The following is a 12,631-nucleotide window of genomic DNA, read 5'->3' as shown; positions in this document are numbered from 1 at the left end:
CAGTATATTTATTGTAACCTTATAAACCCTACTTCTCAGACATATATAGACGTATATTCAACCAATGACTGAATTTCTTCTCACCAAATCACTAGAGAGCTCAGCTTCAGGTCGGAGAGAAATGATGCCCTCATCAACCACTCTCAGGGAACACAGAGACCCCGGGGATGCTTGTAGATGAAGGGACACATTTGATCCAGGGGTCTTTTCATAGTCGGAGAAGCCAGCAGTCACCTAAGAACACAATAAGAAGTAAGGCTGCTTTGCTAACAATGTTACTTGCAACTGCAGTAGTGCAGTAACCTATAGCAACCAATCGATTGTTATAAATTGTAGATAGATGAAAATTAAAGAATGACTTTTTGCCCACATCCTCATTCAACCAATCAGCTCTTTGATCTGACAAATGTTGTTGGCTCCTTGTTGTCATGTCTCTGAGTTTTTTGTGTATATATTGATCAGTTTACATTAGTTGTACCTAATTTTGGGGCTGCCCCCCTGGGGGTAAGGGAATAAGTTGTTGGGACTAAAGGTAAGTTAGGGTGATATTAGAGAACTTAAGTCAAGCTTGAAAGCCAGTCAGGCTGAGATTTGTGTATTTCATCTCCTAGATATTCTTGGAACCATGGCTGAATGACTGACACAGTGTTTTCCTTTATGTGTAACTTTTATATGAGCTCAGGGGGGAAAAGCTGATGAAAGGTTGGGCCTCCAAGTGCACATAATACTGCCCTACATTATTTTATTTAGTATTCAGCCTGTAGGCAGCCAGATAGACAAATGATTGCAATTGGCTGCCGGTGTCTGTCCTGGTGGTTTGGTCTGTACATTCAGTGGCTTAATAGAAACTGCTTTGCATCTTGGGTATTTTTAGGTAAATGGCAGCTCCATAGACAGTCTTTTCTCACCTTGTTTTTAAAGCACTTGTCGACTCTGAACTCCTCGGTATCGCCTGCTACCCAGCCGTTGGCAAGTATTGCATAAACCAGAATTTGTGCCTTTGGAGCGATGTCAGCTGTCACCAGGAGAGGGAGCTCTATAGTGCCTGTCAAAACTGAACCCCCCCCAAACGGAGCACAATATGTTACCTTTGTTACAAGATGCACGTTAGCTTACAATAAGGGTCCATCAATGCTTTTCCCAACACAACAGTATAACGTTTGTGCTAATATAATCTTGACCGGCGCTCTAGTGAGACGCTACAACTAGTATTGCTGTGTGTATCTCTAAGTGATAGCATGGTTGTGGTGTATAGAGCTAGGAGAGATATTTATAATATCCAAGGGCGGGAGGGAAACCATCTACCAACCATATGGTTTGAGGCAACCATGAAGAATCCGTCAAGTGATTTTTTTTTTTTTTCGAGTGGGATTATTGTTCTGACAGTTTGGGGTGGCAGATAGCTGTGGAACATTTTTTTTACACTCTTAGCCCCTATGAGAAAGTCATTGAGAAACCCTTGATATCCTGAGGAATCATCTGTTCATCATCTCTATGCCATCTACGATGTACTTTACATTTACCTGAGTCTCTGCTGACATTTAGCTCCAGCTTGCCATTTAATGCCAGTTCCCCTTTGGCCATGACCTAAGAAACAAAATGGGAGAATCAGCTCTCCAACACCAATGATATGTGTATATGGTATATGTGTATATGGACTTCCCCCAGGCTATTGGCCACTCTGTACCACATAGTGTAGTTCCAAGGAGTTCTGTTCTCTACCAAGCTCGCTCCCACGGATCAGATAGTCAATCTCTATTGGGTACTGCTGGTCGCACAACAGAGTATGATCCACTGGTTGGACCTTTAGGAAGCTGTTAGTAATGGCAGAAAATGGCTGCAAGGTCTGATGGGCATCTTGGTAATAAGGATTCAGCTCCCCATAGACAAATTCCATATTTTCTTTCTGGTATCTGGCCTGACAAAGGAGAATCAGAATCAACTGTTGCACTGACACATACCAACCCAAGAATTCTTAACAGTGATATCATTGATCTAAAGACATATCTGGTGCTTCCTTCATTGCCAAAAATCACCCATAATGCAGTGTGACTCCTCCCATTACAGTATGTGTGACATTAGCGACAATTGCGTTTGCTTAAGGATTATTTATTAATGCATTTATTTCTAGTACTTGTTTCCCTCCCATGGAAGGACCCTATAGAAAACCCCTAGATAGTTTCTTATCCAGGCCTAACCACTATACATTACTCAGAGCTAGTATTTTTACTTGCTGTTATCTCCTACAGCTTTGTACATACAAATACATTCCCAACTGAACAGTGTCAGAGTCCTTTTGAAAAGAAAAACTATTTGCTCCTAGGGAGCTCACTGCCTGCAGGCCTGGATACTCTGTAGAGTTCTGATCCGTAGACCAAGGACATCATTTGCTTCTGCCATGTATGGCAAGGATCCAGTAGTAGAACCCTAGTAGCACCTTTGCTTCTCATATTAGTAGCTGCCAACCACGGATCTCTAAAAAGACTCATAATGGAAGAAACCTGGATCATTGAGCTGGTACCCAAACCGCTATTAAGTGCAAAATATGGTGCAGTACCTTAACTCCAGGTAGTACCTTCTGTACAGGAAAGCATTACAGGCACAGAAAGTATGTGACCTTTCCATCTTATCATTGCAACGACACATATTATTTATTGTATATTTTCTACAGTACATAGAGGGTGATCAAACCTGAAGTCCTCCAGCTTTTGAGCTGCTTCTAGTCTATTATGGTGGGGAATGCTGATAGTTGTAAGTCAACATTTGGTGGGGAGCTTCAGGTTGGCCCACCAGATACCTGTTTCTAAGTTCCCTAGAATAGTCAGACTTTATCCTCACCACTTACCGACAGCCAGACTGTGTTTCCGTTCCAGAGCCTTGTATCCAATGTAAATGGAGCCTGGCCAGATTCATCTGTTTCATACGGCCTTTCCCTGGACTCCGAGTCATACTCTTCTACGAGATACAGAGTCTTGGATTTCATAGGTTTTCCGTCCGCACCTTCTAATCTCATCTGAAAACCAGAATGAAAAACAAAAGAAGTCATTTATAACCTGCAAGTGTGGTTATGGTTGGTCAACTTTGGGCGCAGTCAACACGTGAAAAAATGTCATTCATTGAAGGTGCTTGCATCCAAAGCTGCCCCTTGCACCACTGATTCCATCCCACCTACTCTTGCAAATTGCACACAGTGCGACTATTGGTGCAGGAAAATCCTGATGGTACCACCACCCTTAAAGATGGTGGTAGCTCCAAAGTTCCCCCAGCAAAATGCATCAATGGGCACAGCCAACATGCATCTTAAGAATTGGACAGAGATGACATTTTGATGTGGGACCACCGAAGATTTTCAACACAATTGAGTTCAATTGGTATCAGAGCACAGGTTCAACTGCGCACATTATGGTGCATCATCTCCAATCATCCAATACAGGGACTTGTGCCCAAAAATGCACTCTATCATCAGATAGAGGTGATTGGGTCCCTGGGTCCATACTCACCGTTCCCCTGTATCGGAGGCCAGTCTTGTAATAAGATTCCGATATTTCTGAGCCATCGATGGTCACCTTGGCAATCATAGCTGATATACGGCAGCTCCCAGTACCATTGATTTGAACCCCTGCGGTGGTCAAGACAAGAGTTACTGAGGCCACAGGATGGCTTTTCTCCTTGGTAGCATTTTTTTCCCCTCTACGTTTTCTGACAAACTATTACGTGCTTTAAAAAGTCCAAACCCTGACCTCACTGATTCGAAGCATCTCCGTAATTATGACTTTTACATCTAAAGGCCTTGCCAGGTGGAAAGTTTGGAAAGGAAAATGGCACCAAAGTAGAAAAGTGGGACCTTAGAGAAGCCTATAGCATAAAAGGCCGGCATGCCCACACTGTGGGACTGGATGGGTTCTTCTACTTCTCTTCTATATGACCTATTCTTTCTTTTGGCCCTACTGGAACCGTTATGCAAAGTGCGGCGGCGCATGTATAGACAGAGGCAGGGCCCCCGATACTGAACCTAGGGCAGAGAATAAGATCGCCAATACGTTATTATCGTGACTAAGACAATTTTTTCGTAAGCATTTTCGTGATATTTGCAATCATCAGAATTTATTGTATCCAATCCGAATTTTACCCATTTCGGGATTCCAACTCGTACTTTGATGAATAGGCCCCTTAGGGTACTTACACCAAGGGGGCCATTTACTAAGGTTCGGAATTTTTTCTTTTATGATTTGGATTTTTTTGAGCATCCAAACTTCAAAAGCAGCAGATAAAAAAATTGGACGCTGTTTTCTTGTGGGGCAATTTGAACTTGAACTTTTGCAACTTTTGTGCAACTTTTTTTTCTGCACATACGGTTTCAGTTCACACTTTTTAGTAAATGTCAGACATTCGTGGAAATTATGTTATTCAAATTTTTAATAAGAAAAAACTGAGAACAGCTAGGGGGGAATTCACAAAAGTGCTGATATTGAGACAAAATAAAAGTGGAGATAGATTTGTCGGATTTTCCACCTAATTTACAAACCTCCATCTCCATTCGCCTTTAGCTGTTAGTAAATCTGTCGGTGCCACAGACCCAGTCCTACAGCTACAGGAGCCTCGGGGGAAGGATTTTACCGGCAGGATTTTGCCTTTCATTTGCCATTTGTCATTTCACTTTGGGGCATTTCTTGAGGGGTAATTTTAGTTTGCCCAGGGAAACTATACATCATTTTTTTAGGACAAGCTGGGCTTTCTAATGTTTCTATATTTCTGTGTTATTCCACTTCTGTAACAAGATTTATGGGTCTAAATACCTTCTTCATGGGAAAAAGTGGATGAAGGGCCCACCCCCCGCACTACTTCCCTCCCACTGGGTTTTTATCCAGTGCCCTGTTGGGCCAGTCCAACCCTGTACCCCAATATCCCAGTTTGGGTGCCAGTGTGCTGGGCTGTTTGCTGATCCCCAAGATGGCTGCTGGGAACAGGTGGGGGGCAATGCTGTTAAGCAGCTCTGTAGTTCTGGACATGCTATGGGGGCACAGATACGTTGGGGCAAATGTCAGTGAAGTGATTAAAGAGGGGGCACTGCCACAGAAAGTGTACAGACCAGACAGAAGACAAATACTGTGAATGTATTATACTGAAATAGTGATGCTAATACTGTAGAAGTGGGATTGTATAACCTTTCTTTTTCTTTTTTCTCTATTGTGTTTATAAAACTGAAATACCCCAATAAAAATTATTGAAACCTAAAGAGGGGGCACTGCTGCTAAAACTAAAAATTTGCCTGGGAGGCTTTACTTTTCCTTTAAATAAAAATGTATTACAAAATGTTATTATTGCCTCATTCATTAAGCTAAAGCTATCATACCAATGCAAATGTGAGGTAAAAACTTTTTTATATATAAGATATAAATGAATCTTTTTGTTTAATCGGTGTTTTACTTTAATGTTAATAAGGCTAATCCCCATTAATACGTTAATGACCCCCCAATGGGGCCCCTACCAGAGGTGGGAAATGGAGACTGGGTGAAACAAAACCGAAGAGCTCAGAATTTATCTGACAGGGTTACACTGAGCTTTACTCCATTTTAAAAATGTCTGGGAAGATATTGTCTAAAAGACAAACTCACAAAAGTGTCTGTAAACTGTCTTTCTTTCACCACAAACTGAAACATGGCGGTTGAGTTGGAATTTAGGTGGATTTCTGTTTGTGAATATGGAGAAAGTGTTTTCCACCAGTTTTCCCACCACTTTTACTCCAAAAAATGTCTCCGTGCACCTTTGTGAGTTCCCCCCTATGGGTTTTACAAATGGTGTCATTGTTTTATTGTCAGCCTTCATGACGGCTGGTCTCACACACAGGGGGCCACACCAGATTTGTGATGGGGTGCAGTTGTTTTCTGTGATTGCCAAATGGCTGCTATGTCTAAAGAAGTAAAAGGGCCCAATGCTTCCAAAACACTGTGTTTGAGTGCAGCCAATAAACGTGGGACTGACCATCCTTATAAATCCTGTCAATTCTTTTCTCTTCTTCTATGTGAACTCTAATTTGTCCTTAAAGTCAACCTTTGAACCCCACAAGACACAACAAGCTGCTAAACTGGACCCGTAGTTTGTCGTCTTATGATTTGCTTTAGAGATAACTAAACTTCTCATGGTTTAGCAACCTTCACCAACTGACCTTCACTGCATGTATAATTACATATTGTTATACCCAATGTCTACTATACAATATCTATTAGAAGAAAGACGGAGAAGGCAAGGTGGATAGAGATATGTAAAGATTCTGAAGGTTATGTTCCAGGCTGTACTGGTCCGTTCTTACCTGTTTCACGTCCTACAAGAAAAGCCGAGGCTTCGAAGTTAGCCTGGTAGTTGTAGGAACGTAGCTGGAAGGAATCTGTAAGTATCTCCCATGTCCTGCAGCCATTTTTTTCAGTCTTGGAAAAGAAAAGACATAGGTCTATGTGAGACATCCAGATCCATTCATTGTTCTACTCAAATAACGGTAGGTCCATAGATGGTACAAGGAAGCCCTGTGAATGGTTGATGTGGGTTTATTTGGAAGAGATAATATCTTCCCTGGATGGCACCCACTGGTGGGCCAATGTAACACAATTTACAAAATCTGTACTGGGTGTAACCCACAGCCATTGGTTGTTTCTGTATATGCTACTTGCTGATTGGATACTGTGATAACATTTCGGCAAAGATTTTAATGGTGTATCCATTAAAAAAAAAATGCTGCGAGGAAATTGTCATGTGGCAAAAATGAAAGAAAAACCTTTCCCAAATTTATTTTTTCCTAAATAGGAAGATTATTAAAATTTAGGGGAACTACTATTTTTACTCAGTTCCTACTGGAACAAAAACTTATTGAATGAAGTGAAATTTGCCCTACACACATACTCACTCACAAACACACTCACACTCATATGATAGTGACAATGCTTCCAGAGTGTTAATGGGTGCTGGGAGAGTTTGCACAATAGCCAATACAGGTATGGGATCCATTATCCGGAAACCCGTTATCCAGAAAGCTCTGAAATACGAAGCCCGTCTCCCATAGACTCTATTTTAATCAAATAATGTAGAATTTTAAAATTGATTTCATATTTCTCTGTAATAATAAAACAGTACCTGTACTTGATCCCAACTAAGATATAATTACCCCTTATTGGTGCAGAACAGCCCTATTGGGTTTATTTAATGGTTAAATGATTCCCTTTTCTCTGTAATAATAAAACAGTACCTGTACTTGATCCCAACTAAGATATAATTACCCCTTATTGGGGGCAGAACAGTCCTATTGGGTTTATTTAATGGTTAAATGATTCCCTTTTCTCTGTAATAATAAAACAGTACCTGTACTTGATCCCAACTAAGATATAATTACCCCTTATTGGGGGCAGAACAGCCCTATTGGGTTTATTTAATGGTTAAATGATTCCCTTTTCTCTGTAATAATAAAACAGTACCTGTACTTGATCCCAACTAAGATATAATTACCCCTTATTGGGGGCAGAACAGCCCTATTGGGTTTATTTCATGGTTAAATGATTCCCTTTTCTCTGTAATAATAAAACAGTACCTGTACTTGATCCCAACTAAGATATAATTACCCCTTATTGGGGCAGAACAGCCCTATTGGGTTTATTTAATGGTTAAATGATTCCCTTTTCTCTGTAATAATAAAACAGTACCTGTACTTGATCCCAACTAAGATATAATTGATCCTTATTGGCGGCAATACCCTTGGTCCCGAGCATTTTGGATAACGGGTCCTATACCTGTATATCACATGCCTAGTGTAGAACACATAATGCCCTGACATGGCAGTACCATCATTACCTGCCCATTGTATACAGTGCATATATCTTGTGGGCGTGGGTAAGGGCCCCAGTAATATTTCACCACACGGCGGCAAAGCCTGACGCTAATATTACCCTGAACGGGTTTCCCGAAGGTGTGCCTGGTAGACAGTCAATGAGAATGAGAGAAAAAAATGAAAATGTAAGAGAATCAGATAAATTAGACACCCATAATACAACTGTTGGGCCTATGCATAACCCCATTAATAAAAATGGCAGCCATGTTTACCAACCAAGTGATGATTCATGTATTTAGTGGCCATATGTTGGCAGAGGGGGCAATGCATTGAGCCTGTAGCAGTAGGTAAGCACCATGTGTGCCCAGAGGTTTCATGCTAAAAGCCGTTATAGGAAGGGGGGCAGCAAACGTTCCATGTTCACTAAGGGTCTCCAATGGGGGATAGACAAGAAGCCTTCACCACGTGGACACAAAACCCCTCAGGGTAAGTTCCTTTCTACAGGGACACTAGGGACTTCACATTTACCTGCCGCACACCTTCAACTGGAACGCCTTATCCAGAAGGGTCACCACGGAAGGAAGCAGGACAAAGACTTCAAATTTAGGTATCGCTGTGAAACAGAGAAACATGTTGGTAGATGTGTCTATAAGGATTCTCGTTCATCCAGGCCATGATATACAGTATCTAGTAGAATTAAGTCTAAAGCCACTGGAGTTTTTTTGGAAAACGTTTCACGCCCTCATCCACGTGGCTTCTTCAGTTCAAACTTGGATAAGTGGTGAAACCTATTTTCAAAAAAACTCAGAAAGTCTAGTGGATCTATCTACTAGATACTGTATGTCGGTAAATGAGTCTCTTGAGTATAAACCATTTCACCTTTATCTTTCAATCACCAGTGAGCTCCTGGTGGAAAAGGTCACACAATAGTGCAGTTTTAATTACTAGAGCAGCGGTCCCCAAACTACGGCCCCCAGGGGAATAAACCCGGCCCCCACTGCACCCTCACCCCTGGCTGCGGAGAGAGAGGACACAGCGGGGAGCGGCACAGGGGAGCTGAGAGGGAGGACGGACAGCAGACTGGGGGGAACTGGCAAAGGTAGGACTCAGTGTTAATGAACGTAGCGCCGGGGAGGTAAAATGCAACCAGCCTTGGCCACAGTTTGATGGCGACGGCGGAGGGGGGGCGGGAGTGGAATGCCACAGTCTGCCTAAGGGGAGGGAGTGCTGGTGATGGCGGTCCTGCCCCCTAACAGTCTGAGGGGCCCTTGATACGGCCCCTTGGTTCAGAAGTTTGAGGACCCCTGTACTAGAGGTTCATCTTTGACCCCAGTTCAACACTTATTGGGAACCCAGGCCATTTCCAGCCATACTTTTAGTGGTGTTGGGCAGAACAACATGCATACCCTAGTTCCTCTGCATTTATGAATGGTATAAGTAGATGGGATCCCGACTTACTGAACTCCAACACATGGAATTTCTGATGACCATTGGGCGTATGGATACTGTATGTTCCTTGAGCTGCCTCTGGGGCCAGAGAGAAGGACAGGTCTATGAAGCCTTGATGTGGGGTAAGATTTGACCACTGCCCAATCTGGTTCCCATTAGGATCCTCAAAAACAAGAAAAAAAGCACTAATCACCATTTTTTAATGAATTTATTTATATCAAAACGATACACTTCTTTATATTACCTTTAGCTCGACAAATGGACACTTCCAATATCATAAATCATGGGTTTCAGGCACCATTAGGAGAAAGTTTAAAAGAATAAAAGAGAAATAGGTGTTATTACATATGAATAAAAGACATCATTTTAACATTACCGTCTCCATGCCTCCTTACCTTGTCATTTACAGCGCGGAATTCCCTGTCAAAGCTTAGGATTCCAAATTTCACTGCAACAGGAAACAGAAGGATGACCCAAACCCTCCAGATACAGTATACTGTAGGTGCCTTTTGCTTCCCACAAATTCTCCCCTCGTGGACTATGTTAGTTCCCTTAAGAATTCCCTCATCTCCCCATCACATTTCCCCATCTATCTTCATGTTGTGCCCCTAGATCTAGGTGCCTTTTGCTTTCCACAAATTCTCCCCTCGTGAACTATGTTAGTTCCCTTGAGAATTCCCTCATCTCCCCATCACATTTCCCCATCTATCTTGATATTGTGCCCCCTAGATCTAGGTACCCTTTGCTTTCCACAAATTCTCCCCTCGTGGACTATGTTAGTTCCCTTAAGAATTCCCTCATCTCCCCATCACATTTCCCCCATCTATCTTCATGTTGTGCCCCTAGATCTAGGTGCCTTTTGCTTTCCACAAATTCTCCCCTCGTGAACTATGTTAGTTCCCTTGAGAATTCCCTCATCTCCCCATCACATTTCCCCATCTATCTTGATATTGTGCCCCCTAGATCTAGGTACCCTTTGCTTTCCACAAATTCTGCCCTCGTGGACTATGTTAGTTCCCTTAGAATTCCCTCATCTCCCCATCACATTTCCCCCATCTATCTTCATGTTGTGCCCCTAGATCTAGGTGCCTTTTGCTTTCCACAAATTCTCCCCTCGTGGACTATGTTAGTTCCCTTGAGAATTCCCTCATCTCCCCATCACATTTCCCCATCTATCTTGATATTGTGCCCCCTAGATCTAGGTACCCTTTGCTTTCCACAAATTCTCCCCTCGTGGACTATGTTAGTTCCCTTGAGAATTCCCTCATCTCCCCATCACATTTCCCCCATCTATCTTCATGTTGTGCCCCTAGATCTAGGTGCCTTTTGCTTCCCACAAATTCTCCCCTCGTGGACTATGTTAGTTCCCTTGAGAATTCCCTCATCTCCCCATCACATTTCCCCATCTATCTTGATATTGTGCCCCCTAGATCTAGGTGCCTTTTGCTTCCCACAAATTCTTCGCTTGTGGACTATGTTAGTTCCCTTGAGAATTCCATCACATTTCCTCTACCTATCTTCATGTTGTGTCCCCTAGATCTGCTTCCAGAAAACTCCCTCGTGGACTGTTAATTTCCTTGTAATCCCCTTGAGAATATCCTCAGCATCATTGTGGTAAGGATCCCCTTGATTGGCTGCTCCTGGTGCACTCAGCATCCATGCCCCTTGCTCACCTGTTTGACCTGGCTTGTAAATGGGTTGACTGGTTTGAATGATGGTGGACACAGCAACACTGCGGATTAAGATTTGCTTACTCTCAGTTATTTCTGTGGTTTTTCCCATCAATGATATATGAATAGTGGCCACTTCCTCCGTGCCGCCTGCTGGTGGAGGAGTCTAGGAAGGGAAAGTAATATAATGGATATGTAAGGGGAGGTTGGGGTGGGGGTAAGAATGGAGGTAGGGTGTCTAGCTTGTGCCAAGTACCTGAAAGGAGAAACATTGTATCTGAGTGGCCTCTGTTAGGTGATGTTGGTACAGGGTTGTGTCTCGTCCCTCTGTCTGTAGGGTAGTTGTAAGAGTCAGATTCTCTCGTGCTCCACTGACATGGACACATGCTCTCTCAGTAGAGGGATAATGAACCTCCGCGGGCGCCAACAGTATATAGTACCTGTGGGGAGCAGCAAGACCTTCATTATATTCCACATTCATCCATCCGTGCTTTACCTTTCTGGGATTCATTCCTTCTCTTCTACCAGCCCTCATGTCAGAGCCAGGCAGTACTACACGTAGTAATGATCGATACGATATGTACTAATTTCCAAGGTTTTCAAATCACCTAAACACGTAAATAACCTCAGAAGCACAGGCGTACTAGTAACCCACTCGTAAGCATGACCAGAATGTAACCTCTTCTATAAAATATTAAGCAAATAATGATATTAGAAGCGACAGAAGGGTTCTGTGACCTTATAAAGGCAAAGGGAGTTATACAGGGAACTCTGAGTATCACTCATGTATTATAAGGGATAATGTACCCCCTACTGTAAATGATAAGGATATTAGCAGTCACTGAGGGGTTCTGTGCCCATATAAAGGCACAAGGCTGCAGGCTGAGTTATACAGGGAACTCTTGAGTATCACTCATGTATTATAAGGGATAATGTACCCCCTACTGTAAATGATAAGGATATTAGCAGTCACTGAGGGGTTCTGTGACTATATAAAGGCACAAGGTTTAGAGAACTATGATAATGTACCTCCTACTGTAAATGCTAAGAGTTAGCAGCCTTTATAAAGATATATTTACAGGTTATTTATAGCTTTTTGTATTGCCAAACTATTCTTCACTCACCAAATTTCTCCCTCTCATGAAACCAGAAGAAACCCAGATTACTTACGGGGCTGCAGCCTGTGCGAATACTTTCCAAATCAGAGAGCAGAAGAGCAGCAGAAGGAACATCTTCTGAGAAGTCCAGAAACAGATGTCTGGAAGCTGCAGGACAATCTCTGCTCCTGTATTATACCTGAGACTTCTGTGGCTTTTCTTCCATAATAATCTGCTGGCATCCGTTCCTTTCCCTGCCCACCCCCTGGTTTGGGGTCTCTCCCAATTTGTATTTGTATTCTCTCTATTAACCTATAGTTACGCCATTGTCAGTCCTCCCTTCCCCATGTTCTCCTTAATGAGTACCTTCAGCTTGGCTCTTGGGTTTTGTTACCTTAATATCCTGGTAACGCCTCCCTGGCATTATCCCTTGGTGTCTCTCTACCTTTCGACGTGCCAGGCACAAAATTAAGAAAGCAGACGCCTCGTGTTCCATCTTCAGTGTGTGTCAAGAAAACAAGGCTTTGCTAGGATTTTCATTCAGTTACAAGTTCCAGTTTATCAACTTGAAACCTTTTTGAGTTCCAAAAACTGTGTTCATT

General features: G+C 42.6%; 1 protein-coding gene across 1 annotated transcript in view; it reads right to left on the bottom strand.

Moving 5' to 3' along the window:
- The window catches only part of LOC108644844 (alpha-2-macroglobulin-like protein 1), a 31,951-nt gene extending 19,583 nt beyond the window's left edge, over window positions 1–12,368 (bottom strand). The window contains exons 1-15 of the mRNA XM_031905383.1: window positions 12,103–12,368; window positions 11,189–11,372; window positions 10,936–11,098; window positions 9,658–9,710; window positions 9,507–9,527; window positions 9,272–9,425; window positions 8,342–8,426; window positions 7,837–7,957; window positions 6,311–6,425; window positions 3,501–3,619; window positions 2,846–3,013; window positions 1,688–1,918; window positions 1,524–1,587; window positions 909–1,054; window positions 85–234 (exon numbers count right to left, since the gene is read on the bottom strand). Of these exons, the coding sequence (XP_031761243.1) occupies window positions 85–234; window positions 909–1,054; window positions 1,524–1,587; window positions 1,688–1,918; window positions 2,846–3,013; window positions 3,501–3,619; window positions 6,311–6,425; window positions 7,837–7,957; window positions 8,342–8,426; window positions 9,272–9,425; window positions 9,507–9,527; window positions 9,658–9,710; window positions 10,936–11,098; window positions 11,189–11,372; window positions 12,103–12,164 (1,836 nt within the window). The 5' untranslated portion in view covers window positions 12,165–12,368. The remainder of the gene's footprint in view (window positions 1–84; window positions 235–908; window positions 1,055–1,523; window positions 1,588–1,687; window positions 1,919–2,845; window positions 3,014–3,500; window positions 3,620–6,310; window positions 6,426–7,836; window positions 7,958–8,341; window positions 8,427–9,271; window positions 9,426–9,506; window positions 9,528–9,657; window positions 9,711–10,935; window positions 11,099–11,188; window positions 11,373–12,102) is intronic.
- Between the last annotated feature and the right edge of the window lie 263 nt (window positions 12,369–12,631).

The sequence above is a fragment of the Xenopus tropicalis genome, chromosome 7 (genome assembly GCF_000004195.4).
Source record: "Xenopus tropicalis strain Nigerian chromosome 7, UCB_Xtro_10.0, whole genome shotgun sequence".
NCBI classification, from domain to species: domain Eukaryota; kingdom Metazoa; phylum Chordata; class Amphibia; order Anura; family Pipidae; genus Xenopus; species Xenopus tropicalis.
Note: the sequence above shows the minus strand (reverse complement) of the source record. Positions and strands in the feature narration are given on the sequence as shown.